This window comes from Oncorhynchus nerka, linkage group LG27, assembly GCF_034236695.1.
Source record: "Oncorhynchus nerka isolate Pitt River linkage group LG27, Oner_Uvic_2.0, whole genome shotgun sequence".
NCBI lineage: Eukaryota > Metazoa > Chordata > Actinopteri > Salmoniformes > Salmonidae > Oncorhynchus > Oncorhynchus nerka.
This window is the reverse complement of record NC_088422.1, coordinates 11,977,320-11,994,273: the sequence shown is the minus strand read 5'-3', so window position 1 is coordinate 11,994,273 and position 16,954 is coordinate 11,977,320. Positions and strand designations below refer to the sequence as shown.

Genomic DNA, 16,954 nt, shown 5'->3' with positions numbered 1-16,954 from the left:
TGGAGAGATCATGTCCACCTTTCTGTTAAAGTCAGTTGGTCTGACCCAATCCAGGTAGGAGGGTTACCAACCTGTCTTTATTCCAGTCTGCTTCAGACTTTTGGGTTGGGACTATTACCTGCCTGTCTGTCAGCCATGGTGTTCTATATGAGATGTTTGTCTGTCAGCCATGGTGTTCTATATGAGATGTTTGTCTGTCAGCCATGGTGTTCTATATGAGATGCTTGTCAGTCAGCCAAGGTGTTCTATATGAGATGTTTGTCTGTCAGCCATGGTGTTCTATATGAGATGTTTGTCTGTCAGCCATGGTGTTCTATATGAGATGCTTGTCAGTCAGCCAAGGTGTTCTATACGAGATGCTTGTCTGTCAGCCAAGGTGTTCTATATGAGATGTTTGTCTGTCAGCCATGGTGTTCTATACGAGATGCTTGTCAGTCAGCCAAGGTGTTCTATATGAGATGTTTGTCTGTCAGCCATGGTGTTCTATATGAGATGTTTGTCTGTCAGCCAAGGTGTTCTATACGAGATGTTTGTCTGTCAGCCATGGTGTTCTTTATGAGATGTTTGTCTGTCAGTCATGGTGTTCTATATGAGATGTTTGTCTGTCAGCCATGGTGTTCTATATGAGATGTTTGTCTGTCAGCCAAGGTGTTCAATATGAGATGTTTGTCTGTCAGCCAAGGTGTTCTATTAGAGATGTTTGTCTGTCAGCCATGGTGTTCTATTAGAGATGTTTGTCTGTCAGCCATGGTGTTCTATACGAGATGCTTGTCAGTCAGCCAAGGTGTTCTATATGAGATGTTTGTCTGTCAGCCATGGTGTTCTATATGAGACGTTTGTCTGTCAGCCATGGTGTGCAATATGAGATGTTTGTCTGTCAGCCATGGTGTTCTATATGAGATGTTTGTCTGTCAGCCATGGTGTGCTATATGAGATGTTTGTCTGTCAGCCATGGTGTTCTATACGAGATGTTTGTCTGTCAGCCAAGGTGTTCTATATGAGATGTTTGTCTGTCAGCCATGGTGTTCTATACGAGACGTTTGTCTGTCAGCCATGGTGTGCAATATGAGATGTTTGTCTGTCAGCCATGGTGTTCTATATGAGATGTTTGTCTGTCAGCCAAGGTGTTCTATATGAGATGTGTGTCTGTCAGCCATGGTGTGCTATATGAGATGTTTGTCTGTCAGCCATGGTGTTCTATACGAGATGTTTGTCTGTCAGCCATGGTGTTCTATATGAGATGTTTGTCTGTCAGTCATGGTGTGCTATATGACATGTTTGTCTGTCTGTCATGGTGTGGTATATAAGATGTTTGTCTGTCTGTCATGGTGTGGTATATAAGATGTTTGTCTGTCTGTCATGGTGTGCTATATAAGATGTTTGTCTGTCAGTCATGGTGTGCTATATGACATGTTTGTCTGTCTGTCATGGTGTGGTATATAAGATGTTTGTCTGTCAGTCATGGTGTGCTATATAAGATGTTTGTCTGTCTGTCATGGTGTGCTATATGAGATGTTTGTCTGTCAGTCATGGTGTGCTATATAAGATGTTTGTCTGTCTGTCATGGTGTGCTATATGAGATGCTTGTTGTGAGGCAGTGTTTAAAGTAAAGGAGTGTAGTAGAATTGTGAAGGGTTCACTAAAAGCAGTTTATTCTAGCTGGTCTTACTTTTGTGGATCAATTTGTAAAATATTAAATCAAATCAAATCAAACAAAACTTTATTTGTCACATATGCCGATTACAACAAGTGTAGACCTTACCGTGAAATGCTTACTTACAAGCCCTTAACCAACAGTGCATTTCAAGAAGAAGAAATGATTTACCAAATAAACTAAAGTAAAAAATGAACATTATAACAAAAAATGTACACAAAAATGTAACACAATAACATGAAAACAACGAGGCTATTTACAGGGGGTACCGGTACTGAGTCAGCATGTGGGGGTACAGGTTAGTTGAGGTCATTTTTACATGTAGGTAGGGGTCAAGTGACTATGCATAGTCAATAACCAGCGAGTTTCAGCAGTGTACAAACAAATGGAGGGGGGTCAATGTAATAGTCTGGTGGACATTTGATTAATTGTCCAGCAGTATTATGGCTTGGGGGTAGAAGCTGATAAGGAGCCTTTGCGCTACGGTACCGCTTGCTGTACGGTAGCAGAGAAAACAGTCTATGACTTGGGTGACTGGAATCTGACAATTTTATGGGCTTTCCTCTGACACCGCCTATTATATAGGTCCTGGATGGCAGGAAGCTTGGCCCCAGTGATGTACTGGGCTGTATGCATTACTCTCTGTAGCGCCTTAAGGTCAGATTCCGAGCAGTTACCATACCAGGCGGTGATGCAACTGGTCAGGATGCTCTCGATGGTTAAGCTGTAGAACTTTTTGAGGATCTGGGGACCCATGCCAAATCTGTTCAGTCTCCTGAGGGGGAAAATGTTTTGTCGTGTCCTCTTCACGACTGTCTTGGTGTGTTTGGACCATGATATTTTGTCGTTGATGTGGACACCAAGGAACTTGAAACTCTCGACCTGCTCCACTACAGCCCCGTTGATGTTAATGGGGGCTTGTTCGGCCCGCCTTTTCCTGTAGTCCACGATCAGCTCCTTAGCCTTGTTCACATTGAGAGAGAGGTTGTTGTCCTGGCACCCCACTGCCAGGTCTCTGACCTCCTCCCTATAGGCTGTCTCATCGTTGTCGGTGATCAGGCCTACCACTGTTGTGTCGTCAGCAAACTTAATGATGTTGTTGGAGTCGTGTTTGGCTACGTAGTCATGGGTGAACAGGGAGTACAGGAGGGGACTAAGTACACACCCCTGAGAGGCCCCAGTGATGAGGAAATCAAGTGTTAAATCGAAATCAACTAGCTACCATTGTTACCTCACCTTTTTTCTAAATACAAGACTGAAAGACTGTTGTCCAGCTCCTTCCTGACATCTCCTTTGGTCATGAGACATGTTACTTTACTATAAGGTATAACTTAAGTGCCCAAAACCTCTCCTCGGGGACCCTCAGACATTGTACCACTGAACTAGCATACCTAATTGACGTTATCAATGGCTTGATGATTATTTGACAAGTTAAATCAGGTGTGTTAGCTGTGGAAAAGTTCAAATACATAAAATTGCTGAGGGTCGCCCAAGAGGTTGGAAAATCCCTATAGCTTTTGCGGTATAATATCCTATACACTATTAGGCTAAATGTGATATCCCTTTAAAGCCTTAAACAGTTTATATGCGGTTTTCTATTGTACTATTAAGGGTTTCCCTGATCAAGGAGGAACTGAATATATGATGTAAATGTTATAGGCAAGGGTGCAACTTTCAATGGGGACCCTCCCACATTCTGAAAACGCATTTTTGTCATCATCCCCCCAATTTTATGATTGGAATGTGTTACAAAACCAGGCAACAGTGTGCTTTAGGACCATGCGGACACCTCTGAGTGGTCGGGTTGGCTGTTTGGATTGTTTATCCGATTGAATAAAAAATATATTTATATAATTATCCCCCCCCCCCCCCATTCTAAAATCCTAGTTGCGCCCCTGGTTGTAGGTACATGTCGGGAAGATACATTATCTCCCCATTCCAGATACCAGTCCGGGTCTTTAAAATGGTCGTAAGGGGGCAGACATAGGTAGGAGGTAGGAGCTGGATTGGCCAAAGAAACGTGGTAAGGCTCCCGCACTGTCTCCAGAGCAAGCAATATAATGCACGCGATGAACGGAGTTGATGTTGTATGGCGATGAACTATAGAATGAAACAGCCCTGGACGCAACACTTCTAACGAATCCAGCATCTAAATATAAACTGCACAATGAGAAGCTCATCCATGTAACTTGTTTTAGCGAATGTGTAATAACAAACCTAGTGACGGAATGTACTTTATTTTCTTAGGTTTTCTCCCTCTATTCTAAAGGGGAGGGTAGCTGATAACTAGAGGGCGGTGGCATTCGCTCTGCGTGCACGGAGCTGCGCGAGTCAGTGCTTTGACTCAAGTCCTGGGACCCCTGAACCCATTGGTTTCCCCCCCATATTCTTTCTCTTTCTACATTATCCTCTGAACTGACCGTTATTATAACGGACAACAACCACCTCGACTGCATCTGGACCACAACTGCTATTTTACGAACAGTGGGTTTCATCAGCAAGGTGTTTGTTTTACTCTACCTATAATGGGGAAAAGTGGACAGTCTGCGAAAACTGGAATAGGGCTTGCGAGGTACTTTCTGCGAATGTGTACCATACCTGGACTCGTTCTTCTGGTCCTCGTAAACATTGGAGTCGCACAAGGTAAGACCACCCGTTACTGTCCTTTCAACACGATTAGGCTACTATCTTGAGTGTAGCAGGGAATTGAAATATCAATGCTCAGTCGACATTAATTATCGCATCCTATATTAGGTTATAGGCAACAATCATTTGGCTTATCACACCTGCATTAGATTTTTTTTCGGACAACATAATGTTACACAATTGAAAATTCCCCCCCACTTGTCACGGGTGAAATGCATATCGCGTGCAACTCCAGACTTGAAAGGGCAAGATTGAGGATTGCACACTTGCGGGTCAATTATCAAATCTAAAAAAGCCGATGTCCTCATGAATTCCAAAGGCAATTTATTTTGTCAACTAGGCTATAATTATCTCATGTTTATTTCGTAATAGTCAAACTGTGTGATGTGCTAAGCAAAAACATACACCTATACGTGCGTATTGGGAAATATGAGCCGCTTCTGAAGAAAGCTTACGCGTGTGCGTTTACCACACATTATGTTGAGCTAATCGTCGCTATTCATTTAATCTAACGTGAATGCATCAGTTAGCAACATGACATTACGCGATCGAACAAGAAGCTCTGTTGATATTTAGTGAAGAAGATATGGATAGGCCTACATTTTTTCACGTAAACATTTTACAGAGGCGAGTTTGGACTGAACTTTCCCGAAATCTACTACGGAGGGAATCGACGCGACCTATCAATTCTAACCCCCAACAAAAACATCGGCTAAATGTCTCTTTATCAATTCACGACACAATTTAACATTTTGTGTTATGGCTGAATAAGCTATTGAATTAATGTTGTGACCTCGATAATGAAAACCATGGAAAAAATAATTGTGACCGTGCAGCAATAACAATAACAACCTATTAGCCGAATAATGATGATAATAATCATAATGATGATAATAATAATAATAGTAATAATAGTGACTAGCGATCAAAAGTAATTCCGCTAACAATACTTTTAATGAGTGGTGTTATTATCAACGCTTGGGTTCAATTCGGTTACTATTATTGTATTAGCTATCATGTTCAATAATTTGCCCGACTGGTGTGTAATTGAACACAAAGTTCAATACAACTAGCATTCTGAAGAATCTTTGAAATGTGTCCCAGCACAATATGCAAATAGGATGTCGCTGAACAACATTTTATTGCCTCAGTAAAACTTTTTCACTGAACTCCAAGGTATAATAACTTGTGAGTTTCCAATGTTTATATCATAATTATAATTATAATAATTAGACTTTTTTTAAACTAATAATACTTTGTGTGACCTTAGCTGATATTCCTGTTACTATTACAAATTATTACCTTTTCTCCTTGTTTGGACAGTCTGACTCTAGAATACAATATTTATTTGTTTTTCACTTTAATAAACAAGAGCTTTGAAAATAAACGAGTTAACTAAATTTAGTTGAGTTCAATTAAAGTAAAATAAGCTTACTCATTGGCATTCTGGCGTGACTGTAGTATTTCTTTGGTAAATGATTGTGCCATGTAGTTGTTCCTGTTGTATTGCTCTGCAGTGTCTTCCTATCGCCCATTGGACTACATCGCTAACATCCACGGCCTTGGTTTTGAGACAACACTATTTGATATTGTTGTTGTGAAACAGTATTTTCCAGAGTAAATGGGCTACCAAATTGTTGTCTTGTCGACACCATCACCTATGAGTATTATTTTCCATAGCTACACATCTCAACATAATGTCTTATTTATTTATGGCATTCCTCTTTCCTTTGTGGGCCTTTTACTTTACCTTCCATTTAGAAAAGTGATTTCATGCTCATCCTTCCATAACAACTTTCACCATGCTTGGTAAGTCAGTCTAAAGTCACATTAATACTTGTGTTATTGAACCAGAACACTTACAAATAGGTTGGCCAAACAACCGCAAATTGGCTTGTGTATATAGGCCTAATTGAGTCAGATCGATACTGTGTACCTAAGCCCTCTATCCTTCCTGTCGGCTTTGGGCTGTGGTCATTAAAAAACAGAGACGCACAGGACGTCGCAGTCAGTGGAATGTTATTTAAGGATGTAAGTGGCAGCCATCCACGCTGTACTGAGAAGGGGCGTAAAACCCCTTGGCCTATTAAAAAGCCATTAGCTAAACCCACTCTCAATAACGGCTGATTGTGTGTGAAACAAACAGGTTTAAAAAGCCTCCCTGTGTTGACAGGGTGTGCATTCCAGACCGTCCAGGTGATGGGGCTGCTTACTTCTGCAGTGGTGCTCAGGCAAGGTTACACAACACCACGTTTTTTAAAGGTAATCATAGAAGTATGAAACTGTTTGCGGGAGGCAAGTGAGGCCCGCTAGAGTCTGGCACCAAGGACCGCGGTCCGAAATCTTTGTCGGCCATTACGGACACTCCCAGAGGACCCCGTAGCCAACTGTGGAGACAGCTGTGTCTTGTCTGCTCCAGACCGGGTTCTGTGATTGGCCATGGAGGCCCGCTTTTTACAGCCTCACTGACTGCCACTGAACTCTCTGGGTGTTCTCAGCTTTGACCCGTCTTGGACTTGGCAATGACAGAGCTCTGACTCGGTAGGAGTGACTTGACAAGGACAGAGCTCTGACTCGGTAGCAGTGGCCTGACAATGACAGAGCTTTGACTCGGTAGCAGTGACCTGACAATGATAGAGCTCTGACTCGGTAGCAGTGACTTGACAATGACAGAGCTTTGACTCAGTAGCAGGGACTTGACAAAGACAGAACTCTGACTCAGTACAGTGACTTGACAATGACAGAGCTCTGACTCGGTAGGAGTGACTTGACATTGACAGAGCTCTGACTCGGTAGGAGTGACTTGACAAGGACAGAGCTCTGACTCGGTAGCAGTGGCCTGACAATGACAGAGCTTTGACTCGGTAGCAGTGACCTGACAATGACAGAGCTCTGACTCGGCAGCAGTGACCTGACAATGACAGAGCTCTGACTCGGTAGCAGCGACCTGACAATGACAGAGCTCTGACTCGGTAGCAGTGACCTGACAATGACAGAGCTCTGACTCGGTAGCAGTGACCTGACAATGACAGAGCTCTGACTCGGTAGCAGTGACCTGACAATGACAGAGCTCTGACTCGGTAGCAGTGACCTGACAATGACAGAGCTCTGACTCGGTAGTGGTGGCCTGACAATGACAGAGCTCTGACTCGGTAGTGGTGGCCTGACAATGACAGAGCTCTGACTCGGTAGTGGTGGCCTGACAATGACAGAGCTCTGACTCGGTAGTGGTGGCCTGACAATGACAGAGCTCTGACTCGGTAGTGGTGGCCTGACAATGACAGAGCTCTGACTCGGTAGTGGTGGCCTGACAATGACAGAGCTCTGACTCGGTAGTGGTGGCCATGGACTATGGTCCTTTGTATAAAGGCGTTGAAATTAAATGTGATGGCATACTTTCTTTCCCTCGTCTTTGTTTCACTGTTGCCTACTTTCCTAATCATACTCATATAGTGTGAAGTTTATGTACAGTGGCAAGATAAAGTAGGTGAACTTTTTGGAAATATCTGGATTTCTGCATAAATCGGTCATAAAATTTGATTTGATCTTCATCTAGGTCACAACAACAGACAAAACATAGTCTGCTTAAACTAATAACAAACAATTATACATTTTCATGTCTTTATTGAACACACTGTGTAAACATTCACAGTGCAGGATAGAAAAAGTATATGAACCCTTGGATTTAATAACTGGTTGAACCTCCTTTGGCAGCAATAACCTCAACCAAACCTTTTCTGTCGTTGCGGATCAGACCTGCACAACGGTCAGGAGGAATTTTGGACCATTCCTCTTTACAAAACTGTTTCAGTTCAGCAATATTCTTGGGATGTCTGGTGTCACCTGCTCTCTTGAGGTCATGCCACATCATCTCCAATCGGGTTGAGGTCAGGACTCTGACCGGGCCACTCCAGAAGGTCAGGACTCTGACTGGGCCATTCCAGAAGGTCAGGACTCTGACTGGGCCACTCCAGAAGGTCAGGACTCTGACCGGGCCACTCCAGAAGGTCAGGACTCTGACTGGGCCACTCCAGAAGGTCAGGACTCTGACTGGGCCACTCCAGAAGGTCAGGACTCTGACTGGACCACTCCAGAAGGGGTATTTTCTTCTGATGAAGCCATTCTGTTGTTGATTTACTTCTGTGTTTTGGGTCGTTGTCCTGTTGCATCACCCAATTGGCGGACAGATAGCCTAACATTCTCCTGCAAAATGTCTTGATAAACTTGGGAATACATTTTTCCGTCGATGATAGCAAGCTGTCCAGGCCCTGAGGCAGTAAAGCAGCCCCAGGAAAAGCAGCCCCAAACCATGATGCTTCCTCCACCATACTTGGGATGAGGTTTTGATGTTAGTGTGCTGTGCCTTTTTTTCTCCACACATAGTGTTGTTTGTTCCTTCCAAACAACTGAGCTGCAGTTTCATCTGTCCACAGAATATGTTGCCAGTAGCGCTGTGGAACATATAGGTACACTTTTGCAAACTTCAGATGTGCAGCAATGGTCTTTTTTGGACAGCAGTGGCTTCTTCCATGGTGTCCTCCCATGAACACCATTCTTGTTTAGTGTTTTACGTATCGTAGACTCGTCAACAGAGATGTTAGCATGTTCCTGAGATTTCTGTAAATCTTTAGCTGAAACTCTAGGATTCTTCTTAACCTCATTGAACATTCTGCGCTGTGCTCTTGTAGTCATCTTTGCAGGACGGCCACTCCTAGGGAGAGTAGCAACAGTGCTGAACTTTCTCCATTTATAGACAATTTTTCTTACCGTAGATTGATGAACATCAAGGCTTTTAGACATACTTTTGTAACCCTTTCCAGCTTTATGCAAGTCAACAATTCTTAATCTTAGGTCTTCTGAGATCTCTTTTGTTCGAGGCATTGTCCACATCAGGCAATGCTTCTTGTGAATAACAAACTCAAGTTTTGTGAGTGTTTTTTATAGGGCAAGGCAGCTCTAACCAACATCTCCAATCTTGTCTCATTGATTGGACTCCAGGTTAGCTGACTCCTGACTCCAATTAGCTTTTGGAGAAGTCATTAGCCTAGAGGTTCACATACTTTTTCCAACCTGTGAATGTTTAAATGATGTATTCAACATAGGAAAATACAATAATTTGTGTGTTATTAGTTTAATCACACTATGTTTGTCTATTGTTGTGACTTAGATGAAGATCCGATCAAAATTGATGACCAATTTATGCAGAAATCCAGGAAATTCTTAAGGGTTCACATACATTTTCTTGCCACTGGATATCTGGAGGTGCTTACTAGCAAGATGGGCCTGAAGCTAGTAATTCAGAAATGAAATGTTTTGACAAAAACATTGAAGTTTTTTCCTCGCTCAAAGGATGGATGTTGCTTTTGTAGTCTAGTCCTGTGTTGGTTTTCACAGAGATGTCAAGAGACTGAGCAGCACCAACACCATCCACAGTATTCACAGGGGAAACCCTGGGTTAGAACAGAAGACAGATGAGTACACACACACACACACACACGCGTTCACGCACACACACACACACACACACACACACACATACACGCACACGCACGCACGCACGCACACACACGCACACACACACGTACACACACACGCACACACACACACGCACACGCACACACACGTACACACACACACACACACACACACACACACACACACACACACGCACACCTTCCATCCCCGTCTTGAATTTTAAATGTAGAATAAAGACAGAGTTGGAGCTGATTCTCAGTAGCTCTCTGATAGTATTACTGTGTATTCTCTGATAGTATTACTGTGTACTCTCTGATAGTATTACTGTGTAATCTCTGATAGTATTAATGTGTACTCTCTGATAGTATTACTGTGTACTCTCTGATAGTATTAATGTGTACTCTCTGATAGTATTACTGTGTACTCTCTGATAGTATTATTGTGTACTCTTTGATAGTATTACTGTGTAATCTCTGATAGTATGAATGTGTACTCTCTGATAGTATTAATGTGTACTCTCTGATAGTATTAATGTGTACTCTCTGATAGTATTACGGTGTAATCTCTGATAGTATGAATGTGTACTCTCTGATAGTATTACTGTGTACTTTCTGATAGTATTACTATGATGCGTTGTTCATGGACTGTGGAACTCCAACCCTCATTTAGGATCTCATTCTAGAGTTCTTTGTTTGGGAGTTTTGTTTGGAATGAATCAATGGCTCGTAGGTACTAATGGAGTATACACTATAGTTGGTAAAAATCGTGTTCTTTAATTTGCATAATGGCTATTTTTGACTCACTGAATAGCCACACTTGTTTTGCCAATCACTTGTCCTCCCCGTTTGTTCATAGTGTCATTTTCCTCCCATGTCTCTACTCCCTTCCCATGTCTCCTCTCTCTCTCTCTCTCTCTCTCTCTCTCTCTCTCTCTCTCTCTGTCTCTCTCTCTCTCTCTCTCTCTCTCTCTCTCTCTCTCTCTCTCTCTCTCTCTCTGTCTCTCTCTCTCTGTCTCTCTCTCTCTCTTTCTCTGTCTCTCTCCGCTCTCTCCGCTCTCTCTCTCTCTCTCTCTCTCTCTCGCTCTCTGTCTCTATCTCTCTGTCTTCTCTCTCTCTCTGTCTTCTCTCTCTCTGTCTTCTCTGTCTTCTCTCTCTCTCTCTCTCTCCCTCTCTGACTGTGCTCATTAAGATTTATTCAGATTAATTAAACTGCGGTTAAACAGTGGAGTTATTGTTGTGCCTCTGAAAGAGCTGGGAGCAGTGGGACACGGAGTCAGTTGGTCACTGTTGCGTGCTGGGCCTCACATGCCATAGAAACAGTAGGCTCATAACTCAGCCTGGCTCTGCCTGCCCTGAGGCGTCACAGAAAGCTAGCTGTGGCTTTAGACTTTAGGCGGCATTGTGCTCCGTGCCAGCTGCGCTTCACGGGAGGCTCTGCACCACCTTGCATCCTCAATCTGATTTGTTCTTCCCTCTTGCCCTCTTTCTCACGTAGGGCACAGCCAAACCAGTGAAACTGGTAACCCAGAGCAACCATGCTACCCATGGAATCAAAGAGAGTTTTTCTTTTTTAGTTATGTTTATTTGTTGTGTAGAACACAGAATCTTCTCATCCTGCCCGGGGTATATCCAGATCCATCCTGCCCGGGGTATATCCAGATCCATACTGCCCGGGGTATATCCAGATCCTTCCTGCCTGGGGTATATCCAGATCCATCCTGCCCAGGGTATATCCAGATCCTTCCTGCCCAGGGTATATCCAGATCCTTCCTGCCTGGGGTATATCCAGATCCATCCTGCCCGGGGTATATCCAGATCCATACTGCCCGGGGTATATCCAGATCCTTCCTGCCTGGGGTATATCCAGATCCATCCTGCCCGGGGTTTATCCAGATCCAGCCTGCCCGGGGTATATCCAGATCCAGCCTGCCCGGGGTATATCCAGATCCATCCTGCCCAGGGTATATCCAGATCCTTCCTGCCCGGGGTATATCCAGATCCAGCCTGCCCAGGGTATATCCAGATCCAGCCTGCCTGGGGTATATCCAGATCCTTCCTGCCCAGGGTATATCCAGATCCTTCCTGCCTGGGGTATATCCAGATCCATCCTGCCCGGGGTATATCCAGATCCTTCCTGCCTGGGGTATATATAGATCCTTCCTGCCCAGGGTATATCCAGATCCTTCCTGCCTGGGGTATATCCAGATCCTTCCTGCCCAGGGTATATCCAGATCCTTCCTTCCCAGGGTATATCCAGATCCTTCCTGCCCAGGGTATATCCAGATCCTTCCTGCCTGGGGTATATCCAGATCCTTCCTGCCTGGGGTATATCCAGATCCTTCCTGCCCGGGGTATATCCAGATCCTTCCTGCCCAGGGTATATCCAGATCCAGCCTGCCCAGGGTATATCCAGATCCTTCCTGCCCAGGGTATATCCAGATCCTTCCTGCCCAGGGTATATCCAGATCCTTCCTGCCTGGGGTATATCCAGATCCTTCCTGCCTGGGGTATATCCAGATCCTTCCTGCCTGGGGTATATCCAGATCCTTCCTGCCCGGGGTATATCCAGATCCTTCCTGCCTGGGGTATATCCAGATCCTTCCTGCCCAGGGTATATCCAGATCCTTCCTGCCCAGGGTATATCCAGATCCTTCCTGCCCAGGGTATATCCAGATCCTTCCTGCCCATGGTATATCCAGATCCTTCCTGCCTGGGGTATATATAGATCCTTCCTGCCCAGGGTATATCCAGATCCATCCATATCTGCTTACAGTGCACCTCTGAAACTGGAGCTTACAGCAGTTTACATCCAGGTCCATGTACTGTACTGCGTCCTCACGGTTCGTATATACTCTGTCACTGGCTGAAGCAGTTGGCCTCAATCTGTCGACACAAGGCGGGGAGAGAGAGAGGGTCTAATCAACGGCTGCAGGAAAGACAACAAACATTCCCAGCATGCTTAGCTGGGAGGGCTACCCACGGTCTGGAGGCTCAACAGGCAGACAGACAGGCTAGCAGACAGGCTGGCAGACAGACAGACAGACAGACAGACAGACAGACAGACAGACAGACAGACAGACAGACAGACAGACAGACAGGCAGGCAGACAGACAGACAGACAGACTGACTGGGTGGCAGAAAGACAGGCAGAAAGACAGAATAGCTGTCAGGCAGACAGACAGGCAGGCTGGCAGTGCTGATGGAGCTAGCGCTAGCCAGTGATATACAAGGGATCAGATGGGGAGAGAAGTGGGCTGCTGAAGTGGGCTCTCTTGTCACTCTGAATGTGTAATTCTGCCGGAGAGAAAAGGACAATTGTGATGAGGGGGCCACGGGCGCTTTTGTTTCCTGCATGTTTATTGTCTGTTATTGTCCTCTTGGGAGTAAGAGGAATAAATACGCAGGGGAAGGTGTTTTTCTTGTGTTGAATTCGACATTCACTCTCCTTTCAGGCAGACAAAGCTTGAGTGTAAAGCAGCTCCTCTGAATGTACACAGGGGATCAGGAAAAGCAGAGGAGTGTCCCTCCCTCGTGAGCTACCCGGCAGACCTCTTGTGTAGGAGCCGAATGAAGGATTAGGCTTGGTATTCCTCTATAGCCTTCTTTTCCCCTCCTCTCTCTCTTCTTCACAGCCTTCTTTTTCTCTCCTCTCTCTCTTCTTCACAGCCTTCTTTTCCTCTCCTCTCTCTCTTCTCCACAGCTTTCTTTTCCCCTCCTCTCTCTCTTCTTCACAGCTTTCTTTTCCCCTCCTCTCTCTCTTCTCCACAGCCTTCTTTTCCCCTCCTCTCTCTCTTCTCCACAGCCTTCTTTTTCCCTCCTCTCTCTCTTCTCCACAGCCTTCTTTTTCCCTCCTCTCTCTCTTCTCTACATTCATTCTTTTTTTGGTCTCTCTCTGCCAGAGATGCCTGGTAATCTTCAGGGTTGATCAGACTGACTGCATATGTAAAATCTGAGACTATAATGACTGTAATCATTGCTGTAACTTTGTACCTCCTCAGCTTACATTTGAGCCCCCAAAAGATTGTAACCGCTGAGAAATCACACAAAGTAGGACTATGTGCATAATGAGTATGTTGTAACGCTGCCAAATGGAGTAGGGATTTTGAGCTTGTTCCGTAAAAAAGGTTTAGCTGCCGCTGTATACATGTGCAATACAGTACACACACACGTACATACACACACACACACACACACACACACACACACACACACACACACACACACACACACACACACACACACACACACACACACACACACACACACACACACACACACACACACGCACACGCACACACACACACACACACACACACGTACACACACACACACACACACACACACACACACACACACACACACACACACACACACACACACACACACACACACACGTACACACACACACACACACACACACACACACACACACACACACGTACATACACACACACACACACACACACGCACACACACGTACACACACACACGTACACACACACACACACACACACACACACACACACATACACACGTACATACACACACACACACACACACACACACACACACACACACACACACACACACACACACACACACACGAAGGTACAACAAGGGCACAGTTACAGAGGACCACTGATTATAATAAGAAATTCTATATTTTGCTGGTGACATCATTTTGTGTACAAGCAATTTGCGTTGATTCATTTGAAGGCGGTTTTCTCTGTGATTATGAATATAAATAGGACTTTGCTGAGGCTGCATGTTTCCTTCTTCACTCACAGTTTACCGGAGATAGTGCCAGTAGAAAAATCACATTGTTATTTCCTGTATGAAACAGAATGGTAATAGCAGTGGTGGCTGTTTTCTACCAGTACAGGTAGCTAAGGCTTCGAAATAATGACTCTGTTGAAGATAGTTGCGAGTTGCAATCTTTTCTTCTCCACCAAAATGAGGAGAGCGAGAGAGAGAGAGATGGTAATTAATCACAGACTGTCACACTCCTAACTAGAGAGGGAGCATCACTGGGCACTGTCTTCTTCTATTGGCAGTCCATTAGCCGAGCTGGGCACCAGTAGCAACACCTCACTGGCATTCCACAGTCCCAAGTAGATGTCATGTCTGTCAGCGCCAGAGATCCCTGAAAGAAACCACTGACGTTCGTATGCTAGTGGAAGCACAGGGGAAGAAAATGGTTGTTGGTCCTTTGTGTAGCAGTAGAAAGAGCAGTGAGTCATGTCCCACCTTGGTGTTCTCTACTGCAGGATTGTTTCCGTGTCTGCGAGCGTGTGTCTCTGCGCGTTTCCATGTGTGTGTGTCTGTTATGCCGATATAATTCGATTGCATGTGACTGTAACAATAGTGGTGGAATGGGGTGGAGGAGGAGGAAGAGGAGGAGGAAATGGAATAAAACAGAGGTAAGGGTTGTAGGTGTGGAATAGGAATCCTTCAAACTCAATAAGCACACACCCATACAGACAATGTGCACATCTAATATTGGTCAGTTTGTGGGTTCATCTTAGACATGTCTGAGAACCTGCTTCATGTTAATTAATGGGCAGTCTGTAGGTTTATCTTGAATGTCTCTGAGAAAATGGGCAGTCTGTAGGTTTATCTTGAATGTGTCTGAGAAAGCCTGCTTCGTGTTAATTATTGGGCAGTCTGTAGGTTTATCTTGAATGTCTCTGAGAAAGCCTGCTTCATGTTAATTAATGGGCAGTCTGTAGGTTTATCTTGAATGTCTCTGAGAAAGCCTGCTTCGTGTTAATTAATGGGCAGTCTGTAGGTTTATCTTGGATGTGTCTGAGAAAGCCTGCTTCGTGTTAATTAATGGGCAGTCTGTAGGTTTATCTTGGATGTCTCTGAGAAAGCCTGCTTTGTGTTAATTAATGGGCAGTCTGTAGGTTTATCTTGGATGTCTCTGAGAAAGCCTGCTTCGTGTTAATTAATGGGCAGTCTGTAGGTTTATCTTGAATGTCTCTGAAAAAGCCTGCTTCGTGTTAATTAATGGGCAGTCTGTAGGTTTATCTTGGATGTGTCTGAGAAAGCCTGCTTCGTGTTAATTAATGGACAGTCTGTAGGTTTATCTTGGATGTCTCTGAGAAAGCCTGCTTCGTGTTAATTAATGGGCAGTCTGTAGGTTTATCTTGAATGTCTCTGAAAAAGCCTGCTTCGTGTTAATTAATGGGCAGTCTGTAGGTTTATCTTGGATGTGTCTGAGAAAGCCTGCTTCGTGTTAATTATTGGGCAGTCTGTAGGTTTATCTTGAATGTCTCTGAAAAAGCCTGCTTTGTGTTAATTAATGGGCAGTCTGTAGGTTTATCTTGGATGTGTCTGAGAAAGCCTGCTTCGTGTTAATTATTGGGCAGTCTGTAGGTTTATCTTGGATGTGTCTGAGAAAGCCTGCTTCGTGTTAATTAATGGGCAGTCTGTAGGTTTATCTTGAATGTCTCTGAAAAAGCCTGCTTCGTGTTAATTAATGGGCAGTCTGTAGGTTCATCTTAGATGTGTCTGAGAAAGCCTGCTTCATGTTAATTATTGGGCAGTCTGTAGGTTCATCTTGGATGTGTCTGAGAACCTGCTTCATGTTAATTAATGGGCAGTCTGTAGGTTTATCTTGGATGTGTCTGAGAAAGCCTGCTTCGTGTTAATATTGGGCAGTCTGTAGGTTTATCTTGAATGTCTCTGAGAAAGCCTGCTTCGTGTTAATTATTGGGCAGTCTGTAGGTTCATCTTGGATGTGTCTGAAAAAGCCTGCTTTGTGTTAATTATTGGGCAGTCTGTAGGTTTATCTTGGATGTGTCTGAGAAAGCCTGCTTCGTGTTAATTATTGGGCAGTCTGTCGGTTTATCTTGGATGTGTCTGAGAAAGCCTGTTTTGTGTTAATTATTGGGCAGTCTGTAGGTTTATCTTGGATGTGTCTGAGAAAGCCTGCTTCGTGTTAATTATTGGGCAGTCTGTCGGTTTATCTTGGATGTGTCTGAGAAAGCCTGCTTCCTGTTAATTATTGGGCAGTCTGTAGGTTTATCTTGGATGTGTCTGAAAAAGCCTGCTTCATGTTAATTAATGGGCAGTCTGTAGGTTAATCTTGGACGTGTCTGAGAAAACCTGCTTTTCTTTGCTGTTCACAGAACTTTTCCACGTTCATATGTTCTTCAGAGAAATTCTCAAAACTGTG

General features: G+C 44.2%; 1 protein-coding gene across 1 annotated transcript in view; it reads left to right on the top strand.

The window, feature by feature from the left end:
• Positions 1 to 3,712: 3,712 nt before the first annotated feature.
• unc5ca (unc-5 netrin receptor Ca) overlaps positions 3,713 to 16,954 on the top strand; it is a 367,477-nt gene continuing 354,235 nt past the window's right edge. Inside the window, 1 exon segment of the mRNA XM_029637116.2 lies at positions 3,713 to 4,297. Within this exon segment, the coding sequence (XP_029492976.2) occupies positions 4,180 to 4,297 (118 nt within the window). The 5' untranslated portion in view covers positions 3,713 to 4,179.